Raw genomic sequence first — 22,448 nt, 5'->3', positions numbered from 1 at the left:
GTGATAATTGCACAACTCTAGAAATTTACTTTAAAAAATCATTGAATAGTACACTTACAAGGGTAACTTTTGTGTTACGTAAATTATACCTTTGGAAATAAAGCTTGAAAAAAATATGTATCTTGTCCTTAGTAGTAGGAAGAACTGTGACAGCATACTTCTCTGAGATTCTGGGCTCTGAATGTAGTAATTAATCCTCCCACCTATTTCCCACTGCTACTTAGTATTGGTCAGTTGTATCCTTTGTTACTCACATTACATTAAGAAAACAGAAAACTTGGTCTACTATTAGGCTGTATAAAAGAATAATAGTTTCCCTTACCTTTATCCGAACCCACGAATGGACACCTGAGGAGCTGGGATCCTCTTTCCCCTATTACAATGGGTATACAAAAATAATGTTTAAATTTGTAATGTACAAATATGCTGTCTTTAAGAGATGAATATTTAAACTGATAAAGATGTGAATGCAATTTTATGTGTATTACTTAGTTACTATAATTACTTTTGTATCAGTAAGGCAGTGAATTATTAATCATACTGTTATTAATCAACATTTATGGAGCCTAGATATTATAATGGCTTTGTAATGACAGCTTATCTTGATGAATAGAATATGGGTAATAGACCTGTGACTCATCCAAATCATTCGTTTAACCATTAATTATAGATTGAAACATCTCCAGCATTCGTTAGTATAACATGAATAGAATGTCTCAGAATAATACAGATGCCATTTTGAACGAGCACAGAAGTCATGATTTATTATTGATCTAATTAATCTTAAGTTTAATTTGATTCTATATCAAATTCTTTTTCTTGCAGGCGTATCTCATTAGCTAGTCCTCGTCAACTTTTTAAAGCTTCTAATATGACCCAGCGATGGCAACATAGGGAGATTTCAAATTTTGAGTACTTGATGTTTCTCAACACAATAGCAGGTAATTTAAGCTCACATGTTGATGTATTTCAAATGATAAATTATTAATAGTGATATGATTAAATTATTTTGAGTATTTGTATAAATAGAGTCATTCCATGTAAAGCTAAAGGCATAAGCAAGCATACAAAGATGGGAAGAAATGCAGTATAGCTAAAGCACAATTAATGGTATAGTATGTGTGTGTGTTTGCGTGTACATAAAATATATATTCATAAAGGTATAATGAAAAAGAAAACTAGAAAGGTACTCGGAGAAATGTACTTGGAGACATTATGCAAGATTTTTTTTGTCAGTTTGAGGAATTGGCAGTCAACTTACAGGGAAACGTTTGAAAGTTTTTGAACAAATGAGTAATATCAGAACTGTATGAAAAGTTGGAAGCAGTATGAAGGATAAATTATGGTGCAGAGAGTCTAGGTAGAGAGCAGAAGTTAGGAAGCAATTACATATAAAAAGTAATGAGGGCCTGCATTAGAGAGGTGACAATAGGAATTAAAACAAAGGATTAGATAACACAAGAATTGGGCTTCCCTGGTGGTGCAGTGGTTGAGAATCTGCCTGCCAATGCAAGGGACATGGGTTCGATCCCTGGTCCTGGAAGATCCCACATGCCGCAGAGCAACTAAGCCCATGTGCCACAACTACTGAGCCTGTGCTCTAGAGCCCATGAGCCACAACTACTGAGGCTACATGCCGCAACTACTGAAGCCCACCCACTTAGAGCCTGTGCTCCACAACAAAAGAAGCCACCGCAATGAGAAGCCCGCATACGGCACAAAGAGCAGCCCCCGTTCACCGCAACTAGAGAAAGCTTGCGTGCAGCAACAAAGACCCAATGCAGCCAAAAATAAATTAATTAATTAAACAAACAAACAAAAAAAGATAACACAAGAATTTACAAGGTACAAACCATTTGCCATGCAGACAACTGAATGTTGGGAGTAAATGAGAAAAATGTGTCAGAAAAGACTTCCAGGCTTCTGCTCTAAATCATGAGGAAAATAGTGGTGCAATTAAAGGGAGAAGTCAAAAAATCGATCTAGAGAAAGATGATTTTACTGTGCTATCAAGATATCCAAGAAAAGAATTGTTGGAGTATAGGTTAAGTGAGGGTATTTGGAGCTTAGAGATAGGACGTTGGATTTCATCTGCATAGACAGGAAATCACCAAGAGAGAGAGTTGAGATTACCAAGCCAGGTGATACAGAAAGCAGTGAGGTAAGGTCTGGGGAATGCACTTGAGCATAACAAAAAGAAAGAGGGAAAGTTATTAAGGAAGAGAAGAGAATGACTGACCCCAGAGTTTATAGACTTAATAGGAGGAGAACTAAGGTGAAGCAAATGTCTTGAGATACAAGGGGAAAGGGAGAAAGGCCTTGGCCACTGTATTAGATGTGATGGAGAGGTAAGGGAGAATTAAGAGTGAGTACAGGCCATGACTTTGGCTTTAATATCTCAGGACTTATGGGTTACTTTATAAGGGTTTGTTTTCTTTCTTTTTTTAAAAAAAAATATTTATTTTATTTATTTGGTTGTGCCAGGTCTTAGTTGCGGCAGGCTGGCTCCTTAGTTGTGGCATGAGAACCCTTAGTTGCAGCATGCATATGAGATCTAATTCCCTGACCAGGGATCGAACCCAGGCCCCCTGCATTGGGAGTGCTGAGTCTTATCCACTATGCCACCAGGGACGTCCCTAGGGGTTTATTTGCAAAACAAGCAAAATAGTTTGATTATAAGGACTGAATGGTTCGAGATTAAACGAGAATATTAGATGTAGATTACAGTTTTCTTGTGTAATAGTAAAGAGAGGGTGAGTTAAGGCAGTGGAGAGTAACTATGAAAGAGGAAGAGAGAGGAAAAGTAACAATTCACATTATGAGGGAGACCTGTTCAAGAGCTCAGGTGGAAGAATCATACCTCCCAGAGAATAAAGACACTGTTGGAAAAGTGGAGAAGAGAGGGCGTAGTACGAAGAATTGGAAGTTCAGGGCTTACACTGAAAAAGTCTAAGATTCATCAGTTAGGGAGATACTCATCTGAGGGTCCATTGAGGGAAAGGAATAAAGAAAGTTTGAACAGTTATGTGGAATTTAGTAGGGATTGTATAACTAGAGACTGAAAGGATTTTTAAGTAATAATGAGAGACAGGGAACTTATGTAACAAGTTTAAATGGACATCTTTTGTACATGATAAATCAATTAACACCTAAATTGAATGCAGTGTAATAATTATGGACAGCATTTATGAAATGGTCTACTCTCAAATAACTTCTAGTGTGCCTATAGTGTCTTTTAAATATATCCCCTGTATATTCTCTTTAAAGAATAGAATCAATAATTTGTTTTGGATGGTTTTTACATACACTAGAGGCTGGGGTGGAGTCTCATGTTATTTAATATTTCTTTTACAGTGTTATCTGTGATACATATAGGTTCTCATGATATCTGGCACATTTCCCAAAAGACAGTCACTAGGCGTTCAGTAACTAAATATTGAATTTAACTTACTTAATAAAAGTCTGTTTACAGTGAGCAGGTACGTACTCTTTTTTTCGTAGGTACAATAAACTTGATTATTTAAGCAGATAGGCTAAGAAGAGGATTTTACTGTTTACTAACATCTCAATCAGGAAAATGTGAGAGAATGGAGACATCAAAATAGACTGCTTTTTGCTGTTTAAGTTTGGCTATTTTTTTCTGGGAGAAGTTAAAATTGACAGAAATATGTAATGACATAAATACTTCTGAATTAAAATTGTCCTAGTTATTCATGTTTCCTAAGACTATTTCCAGGTCAATCAAGGAAGAACTCTGTTATTCTAATAGACCTCAAGCCCATGATGAATACAGTGAAATAAAATGTTAAAAGCATCAAATCAGGTTGTAGTCCTTGCTCCACTCCGTCCAATCGGGGGACTATTTACCCTCTGCTCCCAGGTCTCTCAGGCAGCCACTCCCATGGGTACATGCCCAGAAGCTGCTCCTGCCCCACACTCCCTCCCTCTGCCTTTCACTTCCCAGCTGCCAAGATCTTGGAAGCTTTGAAGCTCAACAGAGAAGGCAAATTCATTGAGAACAGTCTGTAAAGTGTCAAGCAATATACAGATATTACCAGCACTCTGCCTGTCCCCTGCCTGAACCTGGTATTCTTCCATGGAGTGAGTGGTCCTAGGTCCTACACTGGCATTGCTCATTTGGTTGATGAAGACATATTGACAAAGTTGTTGTTGGTTATTCCCTTTTGCATTCTCACTAGCAGTGCAAAAGAGGGACTGTTTCTCCACACCCTTGCCAACAGAGTATATTGTCAAGCTTTTGAACGTTTGCTAATCTGGTACCGCAGGACTGCCTGCTTGCTGAGACCCTCTGTAAAAGCTCCATACACCCTGGTATTGAGCTTTCCGAGGAGGTAACAGTATTCAGAGAGGGTCTTGGTGCTCCGACTGGGTGTCAGGCCTGTGCCTCTGAGGTGGGAGAGCCAAGTTCAGGACATTGGTCCACCAGAGACATCCCAGCTCCATGTGATACCAAACGGTGAAAGCTCTCCCAGAGATCTCCATCTCAAAGCTGAGACCCAGCTCCACTCAACAACCAGCAAGCTACAGTGCTGGACACCCTATGCCAAACAACTAGCAAGACAGGAATACAACCCCACCCATTAGCAGAGAGGCTGTCTAAAATCATAAGGTCACAGACACCCCAAAACACACCACCAGTCGGGGTCCTGCCCACCAGAAAGACAGGATTCAGCCTCATCCACCAGAACATAGGCACTACTCCCTTCCACCAGGAAGCCTACACAACCCCCTGAACCAACCTTAGCCATTGGGGGCACACACCAAAAACAACGGGAGCTACAAACCTGCAGCCTGCGAAAAGGAGACCCCCAAGCACAGTAAGTTAAGCAAAATAAGAAGACAGACAAACACACAGCAGATGAAGGAGCAAGGTAAAAACCCACCAGACCAAACAAATGAAGAGGAAATAGACAGTCTACCTGAAAAAGAATTCAGAGTAATGATAGTAAAGATGACCCAAAATCGTAGAAATAGAATGGAGAAAATACAAGAAACGTTTAACAAGGACCTAGAAGAACTAAAGAGCAAACAGACAATGATGAACAGCACAACAAATGAAATTAAAAATTCTCTACAAGGAATCAATAGCAGAATAACTGAGGCAGAAGAACGGATAAGTGATGTAGAAGATAAAATAGTGGAAATAACTACTGCAGAGCAGAATAAAGAAAAAAGAATGAAAAGAATTCAGACAGTCTTAGAGACCTCTGGGACAACATTAAACATACCAACATTCGAACTATAGGGGCCCTGGAGGAAAAAGAGAAAAAGGAAGAGACTGAGAGAATATTTGAAGAGATATTTGAAGTTAAAAACTTCCTAATATGGGAAAGGAAATAGTCAATCAAGTCCAGGAAGCGCAGAGAGTCCCATACAGGATAAATCCAAGGAGAAACATGCCAAGACACACATTAATCAAACTATCAAAAATTAAATACAAAGAAAAAATATTATAATTGGCAAGGGAAAAACAACAAATAACATACAAGGGAATCCCCATAAGGTTAACAGCTGATCTTTCAGCAGAAACTTTGCAGCCAGAAGGGAGTGGCAAGACCTATGTAAAATAATGAAAGAGAAAAACCTACAACCAAGATTACTCTACCCAGCAAGGATCTCATTCAGATTCAACGGAGAAATTAAAACCTTTACAGACAAGCAAAAGCTGAGAGAGTTCAGCACCACGAAACCAGCTTTACAACACATGCTAAAGGAACTTCTCTAGGCAAGAAACACAAGAGAAGGAAAATACCTACAATAAAAAACCCAAAACAATTAAGAAAATGGTAATAGGAACCTACATATCGATAATTACCTTAAATGTAAATGGATTAAATGCTCCCACCAAAAGACATAGACTGGCTGAATGGATACAAAAATAAGGCCCATATATATGCTGCCTACAAGAGACCCACTTCAGACCTAGGGACATAAAGACTGAAAGTGAAGGGATGGAAAAAGATATTCCATTTAAATGGAAATCAAAAGAAAGCTGGAGTAGCAATTCTCATATCAGACAATATAGACTTTAAAATAAAGACTATTACAAGAGACAGAGAAGGACACTGCATAACGATCAAGGGATCAATCCAAGAAGAGATATAACAATTGTAAATATTTATCCACCCAACATAGGAGCACCTCAATACATAAGGCAAATGCTAACAGCCATAAAAGGGAAATCGACAATAACAAAATGATAGTAGGGGACTTGAACACCCCACTTTCATCAATGGACAGATCATCCAAAATGAAAATAAATAAGGAAACACAAGCGTTAAATGATACATGAAACAAGATGGAATTAATTGATATTTATAGGACATTCCATCGAAAAACAACAGAATACACTTTCTTCTCAAGTGCTCATGGAACATTCTCCAGGATAGATCATATCTCGGGTCACAGATCAAGCCTTGGTAAATTTAAAAAAATTGAAATCATATCACGTATCTTTTCCAACCACAATACTATGAGACTAGATACCAATTATAGGAAAAAATCTGTAAAAATTACCAACACATGGAGGCTAAACAATACGCTACTTAATAACCAAGAGATCACTGAAGAAATCAAAGATGAAATCAAAATATACCTAGAAACAAATGACAAAGAAAACACGACAACCCAAAACCTATGGGATGCAGCAAAAGTAGTTCTAAGAGGTAAGTTTATAGCAATAAAATCCTACCTCAAGAAACAAACATCTTAAATAAACAACCTTAACCTTACACCTAAAGCAATTAAAGAAGAACAAAAAAACCCCAGTTAGCAGAAGGAAAGAAATCATAAAGATCAGATCAGAAATAAATGAAAAAGAAATGAATGAAGCAATAACAAAGATCAATTGAAAGCTGGTTTTTAGAGAAGATAAACAAATTGATAAACCGTTAGCCAGATGCATCAAGAAAAAAATGGAGAAGACTCAAATCAATAGAATTAGAAATGATAAAGGAGAAGTAGCAACTGGCACTGCAGACATACAAAAGATCATGAGAGATCTCACCTCATATAGGTGCCATTTTATTGGCACCTATATGCCAATAAAATGGACAACCTGGAAGAAATGGACAAATTCACAGAAAAGCACAACCTTCCAAGACTGAATGAGGAAGAAATAGAAAACATAAACAGACCAATCACAAGCACTGAAATTGAGACTGTGATTAAAAATCTTCCAACAAACAAAAGCCAAGGACTAGATGGCTTCACAGGCGAATTCTATCAAACATTTAGAGAAGAGCTTACACCTGTCCTTCTCAAACTCTTCCAAAATATAGCAGAGGGAGGAACATTCCCAAATTCATTCTACGAGGCCACTATAATCCTGATACCAAAACCAGACAGAGGTGTCACACAGAAAGAAAACTACAGGCCAGTATCACTGATGATCATAGATGCAAAAATTTCCAACAAAATACTAGCAAACAGAATCCAACAGCACATTAAAAGGATCATACACCATGATCAAGTGGGATTTATCCTGGGAATGCAAGGATTCTTCAATATGCGCAAGTCAATCAGTGTGATAAACCATAATAATAAATTGAAGGAGAAAAACCATATGATCATCACAATAGATGCAGAAAAAGCTTTTGACAAAATTCAACAGCCATTTATGATAAACTCCCTCCAGAAGGTAGGCATGGAGGGAACTTACCTCAACATAATAAAGCCCATATATGACAAACCCACAGCGAACATCATTCTCAATGGTGAAAAACTGAAACCATTTCCTCTAAGATCAGGAACAAGACAAGGTTGTCGACTCTCACCACTATTATTCAACATAGTTTTGGAAATCCTATCCACATCAATCAGAGAAGAAAAAGAAATAAAAGGAATACAAATTGGAAAAGAAGTAAAGCTGTCACTGTTTCCAGTTGACATAATAGAGAATCCTAAAGATGCTGTCAGAAAACTACTAGAGCTAATAAATAAATTTGGTAAAGTAACAGGCTCAAAATTAATGCACATAAATCTCTTGCATTCCTATACACTAATAATGAAAAAAATCTGAAAGAGAAATTAAGGAAACACTCCCATTTGCCATTGCAACAGAAAGAATAAAATACCTAGGAATAAACCTACCTAAGGAGACCAAAGACATGTATGCAGAAAACTATAAGACACTGATGAAAGAAATTAAAAGTGATACAAACAGATGGAGTGATACACCATGTTCTTGGATTGGAAGAGTCAACATTGTGAAAATTACTATAGTACCCAAAGCAATCTACAGATTCAGTGCAATCCCTATCAAACTACCAATGTCATTTTTCACAGAACTAGAACAAAAAATTTCACAACTTGTATGGAGACACAAAATACCATGAATAGCCAAAGCAAATCTTGAGAAAGAAAAACAGAGCTGGAGGAATCAGGCTCCCTGTCTTCAGACTATACTACAAAGCTACAATAATCAGGACAGTATGGTCCTGGCACAAAACCAGAAATATAAATCAGTGGAACAGGATAGAAAGCCCAGAGATAAACGCACCCACATATGGTCATCTTTTCTTTCATAAAGGAAGCAAGCATATACAATGGAGAAAAGACAGCCTCTTCAGTAAGTGGTGCTGGGAAAACTGGACAGCTACATGTAAATGAATGAAATTAGAACGCTCCCTAACACCATACACAAAAATAAACTCAAAATGGATTAAAGACCTAAATGTAAGACCGGACACTATAAAACTCTTAGAGGAAAACATAGTAAGAACACTCTTTTTTTTTTCTTTTTTTTCTTTTTTTTTTGCGGTACACGGGCCTCTCACTATTGTGGCCTCTCCCGTTGCGGAGCACAGGCTCCAGACGTGCAGGCTCAGCAGCCATGGCTCATGGGCCCAGCCGCTCCACGGCATGTGGGATCTTCCCGGACCGGGGCACGAACCCATGTCCCCTGCATCGGCAGGCGGACTCTCAAGCACTGCGCCACCAGGGAAGCCCTAAGAACACTCTTTGACATAAATCACAGCAAGATCTTTTTTGATCCACCTCTTAGAGTGATGGAAATAAAAAGAAAAATAAGCAAATGGGACCTAATGAAACTTAAAAGCTTTTGCACAGCAAAGGAAACCATAAGCAAGATGAAAAGACAACCCTCAGAATGGGAGAAAATATTTGCAAATGAAGCAACTGACAAGGGATTAATCTCCAAAATTTACAAGCAGGTCATGCAGCTCAATTTCAAAAAAAACAAACAACCTGATCCAAAAATGGGTAGAAAACCTAGATAGACATTTCTCCAAGGAAGATATACTGATTGCCAACAAACACATGAAAGGATGCTCAACATCACTAATCATTAGAGAAATGCAAATCAAAACTACAACGAGGGGCTTCCCTGGTGGCGCAGTGGTTGAGAGTCCACCTGCCGATGCAGAGGACACGGGTTTGTGCCCCGGTCTGGGAAGATCCCACATGCCGCAGAGCGGCTGGGCCCGTGAGCCATGGCCGCTGAGCCTGCGCGTCCGGAGCCTGTGCTGCACAACGGGACAGGCCACAACAGTGAGAGGCCCGTGTACCGCAAAAAAAAAAAAAAACTACAATGAGGTGTCACCTCACACTGGTCAGAATGGCCATCATCCAAAAACCTACAAACAATAAATGCTGGACAGGGTGTGGAGAAAAGGGAACTCTCTTGCACTGTTGGTGGGAATGTAAATTGATACAGCCACTATGGAGAACAATATGGAAGTTCTTAAAAAAGTAAAAGTAGAGCTACCATACGATGCAGCAATCCCACTACTGGACATATACCCTGAGAAAACCATAATTCAAAAGGAGTCATGTACCACAATGTTCATTGTAGCTCTATTTACAATAGCCAGGACATGGAAGCAACCTAAGTGTCCATCGACAGATGAATGGATAAAGAAGATATGCCCCATATATACGATGGAATATTACTCAGCCATAAAAAGAAACGAAATTGAGTTATTTGTAGTGAGGTGGCTGGACCCAAGGTCTGTCTTACAGAGTGAAGTACGTCAGAAAGAGAAAAACCAATACCGTATGCTAACACATATATATGGAATCTGAAAAAAAAAAAAAAAGGTTCTGAAGAACCTAGGGGCAGGACAGGAATAAAGACGCAGACGTATAGCATGGACTTGAGGACATGGGCAGGTGGAAAGCTAAGCTGGAACGAAGTGAGAGAGTGGCGTGGACATATATACCAAAGGTAAAATAGATAGCTATTGGGAAGCAGCCGCATAGCCCAGGGAGATCAGCTCGGTGCTTTGTGACCACATAGAGGGGTGGGATTGGGAGGGTGGGAGGGAGACGCAAGAGGGAGGAGATATGGAGATATATGTATATGTATAGCTTATTCACTTTGTTATAAAGCAGAAACTAACACACGATTGTGAAGCAATTATACTCCAATAAAGATGTTTAAAAAAACAAACAAACATCCAATCATAAGGGAGGCTTAGATACCAAGAATTTGTGTTGAGAGCTACTGTAATACTCAGCTGTATATTGATTTGATATCCGTATATATTTGAGAACAGGAAGAGAATGGAGATGATAGAATACACTGTAAGAAAGGAATTCAACCAGTATTAATATCCTTGTTTGCCTTGTAATTTAGCCATAAGAGTCTGTTCACATTAAATCTAAGTAAAAATAGGTTATAGACTAGTAAAATCGTGGAGTCAAATGCCAACATTTTTACTACAGAAACAATGATGTCATCTACCATGCTGCCTCCCAAAGGGGTGATATCCAGAAAACTGCTGTTTCTACATGGATGGGCTACCTCATTCTTTGTTTTATTCATATTTTTAGTAGACCTGAATGTGTCGTTGAATGTCATTAGTTTAGAAGAAGCATAGAAGAGTATGTGGCAGCATTAGGGAATGGAGTAAGCAACATCTATGATGCTGTGCATTATGTTCAAAGGAGCATAGAATTTGAAAGCTGTCACAGAAATTTCAGAGTTATTAAGAGCAAGCTGGTGATTTTACAGTTGACTGTGAATGCCCATAGGGGTGAAGTCACTTGAACTTGGTTGATCAGTTGATTGGTTGGTTGATTAATTAATGGCAAAGAAAGGATTCTGGTTTTGAGAAACTCTATGAGATTGCAAATTGTTTTTTGAATTCTTAATGAAGATTATTTTATTTGGTGCAGGCTTTTAACTAATAAAAAATAGTTGTGTAATTTATAAGATGTGGGTACAGAGTATGTGGATTTGAATGTAGTTCAACCATTAGTAGTTGCATGATTTGGGGCAAGTTACATAAACTTTTGTGCCTCGGTTTTTTTATCTGTAAAACGAGGGTGATACCAATTTCATAGGGTTATTGTGAGAATTAAATGAAATCATGAATGGATAGCACTAACAATGTCTGGCACTCAAAAATTGTTGTTCTTGTTACATTTAGTATATTCCTGAATGTTTATCATTTCATTCTTCTAAATTAAGAATGACTTTTTTTTCCTCTTCCAGGACGGAGTTACAATGACTTAAATCAGTACCCAGTGTTTCCCTGGGTCATTACTAATTATGAATCAGAAGAACTGGATCTTACTTTGCCAAGTAACTTCAGAGATTTGTCCAAGGTAATTTCTTAGTAATCATCTGAAATATCACTATGTTGAATATAAAAATTTTCAAGTGATTATCTTTATTTTCACATCATATTTAAAAAATATTTTTAATATTATTATAACTTTAATATATTTGTCTTTTAAATGTATTTTCATTATTCTCAAATTTAAATTAGAAAAATTTAATATACATGGTAACCTTGATGACAGTTAAAAATATTAACAGTTATATTTTTTTCTTCATATACATTTAAGGAGATATTATTCCCAAATATCAACTTCTTCAAAGGGTGTCAGTACTTGATAAAAGATACGAAGAACATCATGGAAACTTCTCACCAGCTCTCTTGTAAAAAGAGAAGTAACCCCACACTGTTCTGTGTCTCCTAAGTGATTTCCCTCTACCTTTTGCCCTTCTCTGAGCCATTCCTCACTACAACAGAATGGATCCTCTTTCAATGTAATTCTTTTTTTTTTTTTTTTTTTTTTGCGGTACGCGGGCCTCTCACTGCTGTGGCCCCTCTCGTCACGGAGCACAGGCTCCGGACGCACAGGCTCAGCGGCCATGGCTCACGGGCCCAGCCTCTCCGCGGCATGTGGGATCTTCCCGGACTGGGGCATGAACCCGTGTCCCCTGCATCGGCAGGCGGACTCTCAACCGCTGTGCTACCAGGGAAACCCTAAATGTAATTTTGAATTCCATAAATTCAGTGCTTAAACCTTTCTTGACTTATCACTGCATGCAGAATGAATCTTTCCCAACTCCACAGTTTGCTTTCTCTGCCTTGAACGTTCATCTCCCTGCTCTGTGAGTGGCTGACTGTCTCAGTCCTTTAGGAACAACACGTCTTTATAGAGACCATTACTGATTCCTTCCTTCCTCTCTTTCTTTCAGAGCACCTAAAATATCATGCATTTTTACATATCTTTCTACCTACTTGTTTTGGTTCTTCTTGTGTGCTCCACTAAAGTTCATAAAGATAGAGTTCTCATTTACCATTATTTCTCCCTTGCCTAGTATAGGACCTGCCATTCAATAAATGTGTTAAATGAATTAAATAATAAAATATACATGACATTTCTCCTAAGTTCTAAAAACTTAATTTTAACTGTGTTAATCAGTCTGTTTTTAATTTTAAAATGTGAAACATGTAAATAACACAAACTACCTCTAATTTACCACATATCAATAAGGAATAATAATGTTTTATGAACACACACACACACAGGTTTTTCTGTAAGTATATTCTCATATCATCAGGTATTCTTTAAGAATTTTCCTTTTCTGTCCTGAATTATCAACAAACAGAATATCCTGAATCCTTTTTCACTTTTAAAAGAGAGTTTTCATTTTCAAAAGAAAGCCCTGTTTGCACATTAACTATCAGATATGGGATTAATGTGTAGAATATATAGAGAACTCCTAAAACTCAACAACAAAAACCGAGCAACCTGATTCAAAAACGGGTGAAGAATTTGAATAGACAGTTCTCCAAAGAAGTTATACAAATGGCCAATGAGCAGATGAAGAGGTGTTCAACATTACTAATTGTTAGGAAAATGTATATCAAAACCAAATGAGATGCCACTTCACAGCCAGTAGGATGGCTTTAATTAAAAAATAAATAATCATAAAATAACAGGTATTGGTGAAGATGTGGAGAAATTAGAGCCCTTGTGCACTGCTGGTGGCACTGTAAAATGGTGAAGCTGACATGGAAAAAAGTATGACAGTTCCTTCAAAATAAAAAATAGCATTACTCTGAGATCCAGCTATTCTACTTTTGAATACATACCCAAGAGAAATAAAAGCAGAGACTCGAAGAGGTATTTGTATACCAATTTTAATATTTATAATAGTATTATTTACAATAACCAAAAGATGAAAGCAGTCCAAGTATCCACTAATGGATAAACAGAATGTGGTACATATATACAGTGGAATATTGTTCAGCCTTAAAGAGGAAGGAACCTCTGACACATGCTACAATATGGATGAACCTTGAAGACATTATGCTAAGTGAAATAAGCCATTCACAAAAGGACAAACACTGTATGATTTCACTCATGTGAGGTATTTAGAGTAGTCAAATTCATAGAGACAGAAAGTAGAATGGTGGTTGCCGGGGCTGACCGGGGGGAGGGAGAAATGGAGACTTTAATGGGTATAGAGTCTCAGTTTTGCAAGATGAAACAAGTTCTGGAAATGGAAGGTGGTGATGGTTGGCCAACAGCCTGAATGTAATGCCACTGAACTTACACTTAAAAGTGGTTAAAGTGGTAAGGTTCATGTTATGTATATTTTATAACAATTAAAAAACAAAAACAATAAAAAGGCCAGTAAGGGGAGAAAAAGAGGTAATTAGTAAACCAGACACAAAATAGAGGTTTGAAAAAGGGCCTGCATGTTTCTGCTTTTACTTTTCTTTGATCACCTTGAGAACAACATGCCCAGGTTAACTAGCTGGAGGGTCAGGACTGACACCTGGAGGATGGCTGAGCTGTGTGAGCTGAGGCCATCCTACACGAGCCAGCCCTCAGCTGACCACGAACATATGAGCAAGCACAACCAAGAGCAGCCAACTGTGGCCCAGATCAGCAGAATTTCCCAGGTGACCCATTGACTATGAGAAATAATAAATGGATAAATGTTTTTTTTTTTTAAAGGAAAGCCTTACTTACATTTAGGTATTGTACTTGTTCTAAGACCCTGTAGTATTTCACTGGAATCTGTAGAGCTCTCTTGTCTAATAAATGAGGACTGTATTAGTTTGACTTGTGTAGTGAGCCATGCAGTAGGTCAATAGTAAAAACTGGACAGCTTTTTAATTCTCAGACTATTATATCCTACTATCCTACTATCCTTTACTTGAATTTTATGTAAGTGAAATTAAAGATCTCATTTTTCATTAAATTGTTAAAATGTAAAATTTGCCTCACAAAATAAATATATAACCTTTCTAGACATCTAGAAGAATTGCCTTTTTTTGTTTAAGCCGAGTCCTTCCGTTTGGACTTCTGTTTAAGCACATAACTTATTAAGATGTTTTGTGCTCTAGAGGACTTTTTGTAGGCTCTTTAAGATGCAGTGAGTAGTTGGATGAATTGTGGACAAGGTGCATGTTTATGTCTTGGTGGAACAGTAGCAATGGTGCTAAGTGGGAGGCTATTTGGATTTTTCTGCTGCGGCTGTATTTCTCTCTTCTGCCATCACTGTACCTGAACAAGAACTCCCATAACCCTATCACCTCGTCTTACTACTTCCTTGCCAAAACCTTCCGTTCTCTGACCCTCATCTTTGTTCTCTATTCCACTAAAAATCTTACATGACCAGAAGAAATCCTTCAAAACAATTTTTTTAAAGTAGGTCCTATGAATTTTTTCATTATGAGAATCCGATGAAATAGTATCAGCAAAATGCTGTTACTATTTGCCAAGTAAACAGAATCTTTTATTCAAATTGAATCTTATTTGTATGTTGCAGCTGTTTCTAAGGAACTTGCCAAATAGTTTTGCTAGGTGTGTAAAACACTGTTTTAATTCATGTCTTTATAACTTATCTTCTGTATGTGATAAATACGGTTATTTTTATGCCCCACTAGACAAGCAATAGAAATTTTGCTTTTTTTATTTTATTAGATTAAAAGTAAAAAGGGGCTCAAAAGCCAAAGCAAAAGAGTTATTTTCATTATTCTCTATCTATAAATGTCCATATCCACTATACAAAGACATAAAAATACCACTTTTGTGATTTAGTGTGTTTAATTATAGTAGTATCCATTTTTATATTATAAGAGATTTTGTGAAAGAGTTGTATTTTGTGCTGAGGAAGGAAAATTTATAAAGAGTGTTTTCAACACTAGCTGAACAGCACTTAATTGGCTAGCCAATAGTAGTGCAATTATCAGAGCTGGGGAGAAGTAGGGAGCTCTAATACTCAACCACATAACCTACAGCATCTCCTTTCCTATAAAGCAGCAGTAGTTCAAATGCTACAAAAGTCATTCAAGTTCATGAAAATGGAATTCTGCTACTACTAATTGTTTTCATTACATATTCATGGAAATAAGTGAGTTTGGAATTAACTGAATTATTTTAAGTGAAATAAGCATATCAGGTATTTGATACATGCTTTCCATGTATAACATTGTTTACTTTATAAAATGTGTCTCATTCCTATTGGTATCAAAATCTGCCTAATGTTTACAGTATGATTCCATTTTGAAATATCTGTTTATATACATATTTTCAGGAATGCATCACATACATAAAATGAGCTATATCTGTATGAAAAACGATTATAATAGAATTATATTGAAGTTTGTCCCATAGTATACATTTAGCAAACATTACTATTTGTGTAAATAAACTTGTGAAATCAAAGGAAACGTGTGCAAAGCTTAATTTAAAATATAAACAGAGCTTACCCTCCTTCTTAAGATAATATAGCCTGACTAGCTTTAAAATGCATTGAATTATTTATGTGTGTTTATGTCCATTTAATTTCCCCAAAGCTGGTTTTCAGAGGACTTTTAGTAGCATTGATACAATTTTATTTGGTAATCTCTTCCATGTTGCACAGGGAATTCTCTTTTGAAGCTGAATTAATGTAATCAACACCCTTTCTTCTGTATTATGTTTCTGATCATTCTCTTCAAAAAGAAAGTCTAAATGGGGCAGTGCAAAAAAAATGTCTAGTCTGAAAATCACAATGAAAATTTAATATTTCCTTGTATTGAGAAACTCCTCATTTAACATAATGGTTTAATTTATTCCTTTAAAGCTGAAAAAAGTAGAGATCAGTTTTGAAGTTGATTTTTTTCCTCCACCTTCCCTGTTGTTTCATCACTAGTCTGAAATTCTGACTGATGAGAAGACAGATCTAACCATGCATAAACTTTGAAGTGACATTAATCCATATTTTACAAATACACACTGATTTTTATATTTTGACAGTCTCCTTGGAAGAGATAAGAACATTTTTTTTGTCTTTTCTTTATAAGAAGTTATAATTAGGACAAGAATATATTTACTAAATGTCATACCATAAAAACAAATTATGATGGCTGAGTGTTTCAGTACCAGGGCTTCCTTGGATTAGTAAGATTTTTTTGTGCTATTGTGATTTATTTATTTTTTTCCTTAGTAGGAGATTAATTGTGTAAGCCAGTTTTCTAAGGAAAATCAAGATAATCAGCTACAATCATTTCTGTTCTAATTGATCAGTTATTTTGGAATATGTAATGTATATACCTGGATACCTATTCCAAAAAACAAGTATGTTGTTAGATTGAAATGGAACCATCCATTTCCAAGTGAAATCTTGCAAATGAAAACTCAACTGTAAATTTCAGAAGGTAGGAACATCTCACTTTATTACTGTTAACTAATGTTTATTAAGGACTTAGTATATGCCAGGCTCTTATTTAAGAATATCACACGTGTTAATTCTTTTAACCCTCACAAAGACCTTCTAAGATTGGTAACGTTGTTATTGTCTTGACAGGGGCAGAAATTGAGGCACCGTGGGGTTAAGCAAGTTGTACAAAGTCACACAGCTAGTGGATAGAACCAGAATTTAAACACTATGCAGTTCACAAGTAGCATTTTAAAAAAGGAATGGAATAGTATAGCATTACATTAAAAAAAGAAAGCAATGTGCATCATGTACGAATCTTCTGCTTGACGGGTGTGTGTGCGTGTGCATGTGTGTGTGTGTGCGCGCGCGCGTGTGTGTGTGTGTGTGTGTGTGTTGGGTTATGATTTGAAGTGACAGATTTCTTACTATGAGTTTTGGCCCAGAAACCTTGAGAAACGCTGCAGTATGCTATGCTGCTTTGTACGTTTGGCATCAATTGCTAAGTCTGTTTTGATGTTATTTCATCAAGTTGCTTTTCACCTCTCATGATGAAATGCATGGTAAGAGACAACTAGCATTCCATTGCTTGAAAAAGGAAAGCTTTTCCCAATTGCCTACTCCTGGTGTGTTTGTCCCAGGTTATGCCCCAAGCTTTTTTGACTAAGCCTGTTTTATGAAAAAGCTGAATGTTTGCTTAAATCTAGAGAATACCTGATGTTACTACTCGAGCATTCATTTGTGTTTTTCATTTATTGATTGTTCATTGAGTAATAGTGTGTGCGAGGGACTCTTAGTTTCTGGAGATTAGATAAAATAAAATCTTCTAAGTTACTATTTTAGTAAAAACTGAAGATTGGGGGGAAAAAACAGGACTGGCCAACGTATAATCAAGTATTTAATATTTATTAGAGCTCACATTCTTAAAGTGAAGGAAAATACTGAAAGAAAGAGTTCAAGGTAGAGGGAAAAGAAAAATCATGCAGTTTTCAACTGTAGTGTGCAAGCACAATGTGAGCTGTTATTTTGTTTAAGAGTCAAGAAAAGTAAACGTTAAGGGAAAATGACCCTACACCTCTATCTCCTAATTCGTACCTTGCAGTGTAGAAATTTGAGCAAAGTTTACTATTATCAGATCTTCAAACTGTATTTTAAATTTTGGTCCAGGTCCCAGTTAATCATAGGTTTTTGTTTGTTTGTTTGTTTATTTTAAACCTGTCTTACAATGTTGTACCATCCACACTCTGTTAAACTAGCAACTTTCATTGCTCTAGTCTGGATCAAAATGTTTCTAAAGCGTATATTCTGAGATAACTGAAGAGAACTGAATGACAAGGCTGTTCTGAATTTATTTACTGGTTGATGAGTTGCTATTGTTTGTCCTTGTATTTATTGTGTTTTTTTTCTCTCTCTCTCTTTGTTTAAAGCAAAAGTAGATGATTTCCACCACCACCCCGCCCCGCCTCCTGTCTCCTTTTTATCTCCTACATTTGGTTGTGTGTTTTTATATGTGAGATATTTCTCCTAACACACACATTTAATATACAGCATTCATCTTGACCTGGAATTGACTACCGACATTTAACTGTTGTTGATCAGACAGCACTTCTTTATCTCTTTAAGTTTTAAGTGCTGTTTCTGACGAATGCCAGTCCTTTTAGTAGGCTCTGTAACAGATATACTGGGAATCAGTATACCATCTAGATGTCACAGAGGGAAAAGAACACTCTTTTGGCGGGGGGGGGGGGGGGGGGCAATATTGTTTCAAAATGATAGGCGTTATAGCTTTTACTTTGTTTTTCTATTTATTGGGCTTCAGTCAAAACCAAAGGAATTCAAACTTAAAAAAATAAAACAACGTTATTGTATTATAACAGTAAATAATGGATCTTAAAGTATTTAAATAAAACATAATGGCAGAGAAAGAAATTTAAAATTACCCCACATCTGGCTATTTTTTATTGGCTGACAAAATATATTAAAAATATTTTAATCTTGGCATCAAATATACTATTATATGCCACATGGATCTTAGGGATTTTGATATAAATTACATTCCCTGGCCTTGGGGCGTTTATAGTCCAGTCAGCAAAAAAAATGATATTGGGAAAGGTTAGAATCTTTTTGTAGGATTGTGAGGGAAGCCCTAGTAGGTGCCTTTAACAAACATTTTGTATAAGCGCCCTTCTTTAATCCCTTCAACAACACTGTAAGGAATGTGTTATTATCTTTATTTTACACATAATGAAACTAAGATGTAGTGAAGTTAAGAAACTCTCTAAGGTCATACATTTTCCAAGTGTTCAGGCTATGAGTTGATCTCAGGTCTGTCCCTATCACTGAACTGGTAGACTTTAGATATAACCAGAAGAATAGTTTACATTGAATACTTGCATTTATACTTCTTTCCAATATGCAACTACTTTTACCTTCATCTTGGCAAAAGACTAGAGGTTTACTTTTTGGAGAAATTGTACTGGAGAAGTTTCTGATTTGAGAACAACAAAAACAGCAGAGGGAGAGTTGAAGGGTAAGGAATGGAAAACAGGAGGATTAACAGAAAGCTTTAAGAACTGAATGGTGAAGGCCCCCAGACCCCTTTTGCTGTCATGCTATCGGAACTCCGACAGCCAGGCTTGTACCAGCCCCACCCTGTAAGACAGAAAATTGTGTTACTCTTTGGATATACTGACTGGCTCAAGAGAAAAGACCTGAAAAGTACTGACATTTAAGGATCCTACTTGGAGCCCACCTGCTTTCTCTTCAGTGAAGTCTACCCGTTCACATGCTGCTTATTAAAAGTGTACTTCAGTGTACTTCAGTCAGCTCTTTCGTGCCTCATTCTTAAAAATGAAGGTAGCAGACATTTAAAGACAGCCTTCAGTGTGAAGGACAACAGAGACTAAATGGAATAGAAAAATAAAAGAAACCAGAAGAAACAAAGACAATTTAAGAAGCAGAAGAAGCCTTAAAAACAAAACAAGAATAAATACCCTCACAGAGAAAAACTATTACATTAATAGAAAAAGAAAATGATTTTATAGAAAGTAGAATGTAAGTGCAGATGTTTTCTAAAAGGAACATCCAAAATGAAAGGGGAAATAGCCTGGAAAGATAAAATTCAAGAACCACAGTAGGAAATTTTTGTATTTAGATAGACTTGTGTCAGCCTGCCTCCATTTATTAGAAGGGACCTTTAGCAAAGTACTTAATTTGGGGGATCCTATATAGCAAACTGCTTTTTATGTAGTATTTGTATAATACTGAAGAAAATTTTTCATGGGTACACTGACCTTTTAAAACTTTAAATTATTACATGTTCAATGTGATAATATTTTGTTTAAAATATGGCTGTGCAACTTTTTCCCCACAGTTTAAAATTGAGTTTAGCAAAATGTGAACATACACACACGGGGCAATATATTGTGGTGTGTTTAGAGGATTTGCTGAAGTTTTGTTTTTAAATTAGGAAAACAATCTATTGGTTTTGTATGACTATTTTTTTAAATTTGTATTTTTAAAGTATTAGCACTCTGTATAGCAGATTTGTTTTTTTACTAGAAGTTACCTTCTAGTGGAAGTTTTTATATGACTGTAACAGAGGTTAAGCCTACACTTAGTTTAAGCAGCCTTGAATGACATTGTTTCTCTAACATTAGTCAGAAAATGATAAAGTGAACTAACTGAAATGGATTGTGGTTAATATTACTGTCAGGGAGATGAATAATCTTGACATGTACCAGCAACACACTGCCAGTCCAATAATCCTTCTCAAAGTTAAGTATTTATTCTCAAATCATCCTAAGTTACTGTGGTGTGGAGTGATCATTTATTATTATTTATAAATGAATTGTTTTATTTACATAGCATTACCAGTTTTATCCCATAGTACTTCCTGTTTTCTTAGTTTAGTGCTGGGTGTACTAACTTGGGTAGATCCTGAGTAAGGAACATATACTTAGCCATAAATTCACATAAAAATTGTTTTCGAAACACCTAGAAAAAAAATTTTTAAGTTGAATAAGCTCTGGTATTCTGATTTCAGGCTGGAGTATTTTTTTCTAAGAGAGTAAATATAGTAGGAAGACATTTAAAAAACCTGTATACATTTGGAGCTTTCTTTATATCTTTGTGTCAACTTCTCATTCTTATATTTCCCTGTGATAGTCAAAACTTATTTTATGTGAGTATGTAATAGTCTGCTTTTTATAGTGGATAAGTAGTAACGTATCTTTTAGTCACATGTCTACATTCCTGTCCAAGTCTTTATTCTCCAAGTCCATTTATTAGAATAAGCACATTTATTCAACATAAACAAAGGTTTATAGTACCCTGTTTATATTGAATAAATGTTTTTATTCAAATAATTGATTATTAAACATTTTCTGGGTACCTTTTTTAGACATTGTTCTGAGAACTGTGAGAAACAAAGGTGAATGAAATAGTCCCTACTTTTAGAGTTTTACAACCAAATGAATGTTACCTAGGAACCATTTATACAAGAATAGTTTTATATCTGTGTGACTGTGACACATTTCTATGTGACTGTGAAACATCTTATTTCTGCGTGACTTAACTTTAGACTGTCCCACTTTCAGAAAAGGAGTTTTTAAAAAAACTGTGAGTTCACGATTTATAACGTCAACCAGCAAATGATTTGAAAATCTGAGTGGTACCTTTCTGAAATACGGACAATTTGATTAGAAGACATTCATAGCATTCAGAATTGTTGTATCATTTACAACTCCACTGTTTAATGCCCTTTATAAACTTGAGGTATCATCCTCTTTAGGCCATCTTTCCAGGATTCTGTTCTAGGACCTGATTTGTTTGACAGTTTCACCAATATTACAAATTGATCATACAGCTTGCATTACAGGAATTAAAATACGAAGTTTTAAATCATTTTTCAGAATGAAATACTCATGTAAAATATTTAGTGAAATACAAAGAAAAAATGTGACATCTTACATTTAGGCTTAGAAATATACAATATTAAAAAAAAACAGGAAGAAGAGAGGATGAAGATAAGTCAGAGTTCGAAATATAAATGTCAGTAGTCTTATTGGTGGAAAGGAAGATAAAGATGTAGCAGTTGTTTTCAACCTATAGCCTCAGGTCACTTGAAGGTGGGACTATGGGTTTACTGCAGGAGGCCTGTGAATTCACGTCTATGTGTATATATTTGGAGCCTGTCTTACTGGAAAAATTTAAAGCTGCTGATGTAGATTATTTAGTTGACTACATGCTTATTATTACCTAACAGTGATTTGACTTTTCTAAAAACAAATTGTGTCAAACATAATTATTATTACCCTCTTCTACTGTTGCTGCTGATGCTACTTATTTTTATCTATAATCTATCATAGTTGCAAGATAACAGTTGAAGTTCATTTGTTTTACAAATGCAAGTCCAGTTCTTCCAACACCATTTGTTGAAAAGACTTTTTTTCTCATGAGTTGTCTGGGAACCTTTGTTGGAATTAAACTGAGTACATATTGTGTAGGTCTA

General features: G+C 36.2%; 1 protein-coding gene across 4 annotated transcripts in view; it reads left to right on the top strand.

The window, feature by feature from the left end:
• The window catches only part of LRBA (LPS responsive beige-like anchor protein), a 728,899-nt gene that overhangs the window by 515,309 nt on the left and 191,142 nt on the right, over positions 1-22,448 (top strand). For all 4 annotated transcript variants that reach the window (XM_033402948.2, XM_033402953.2, XM_012535502.3 and 1 more), the window contains 2 exons: positions 826-941; positions 11,480-11,592. In XM_033402948.2, the coding sequence (XP_033258839.1) occupies positions 826-941; positions 11,480-11,592 (229 nt within the window). The remainder of the gene's footprint in view (positions 1-825; positions 942-11,479; positions 11,593-22,448) is intronic.

Source organism: Orcinus orca, chromosome 4, assembly GCF_937001465.1.
Source record: "Orcinus orca chromosome 4, mOrcOrc1.1, whole genome shotgun sequence".
Classification (NCBI taxonomy): Eukaryota; Metazoa; Chordata; class Mammalia; order Artiodactyla; family Delphinidae; genus Orcinus; species Orcinus orca.
Note: the sequence above shows the minus strand (reverse complement) of the source record. Positions and strands in the feature narration are given on the sequence as shown.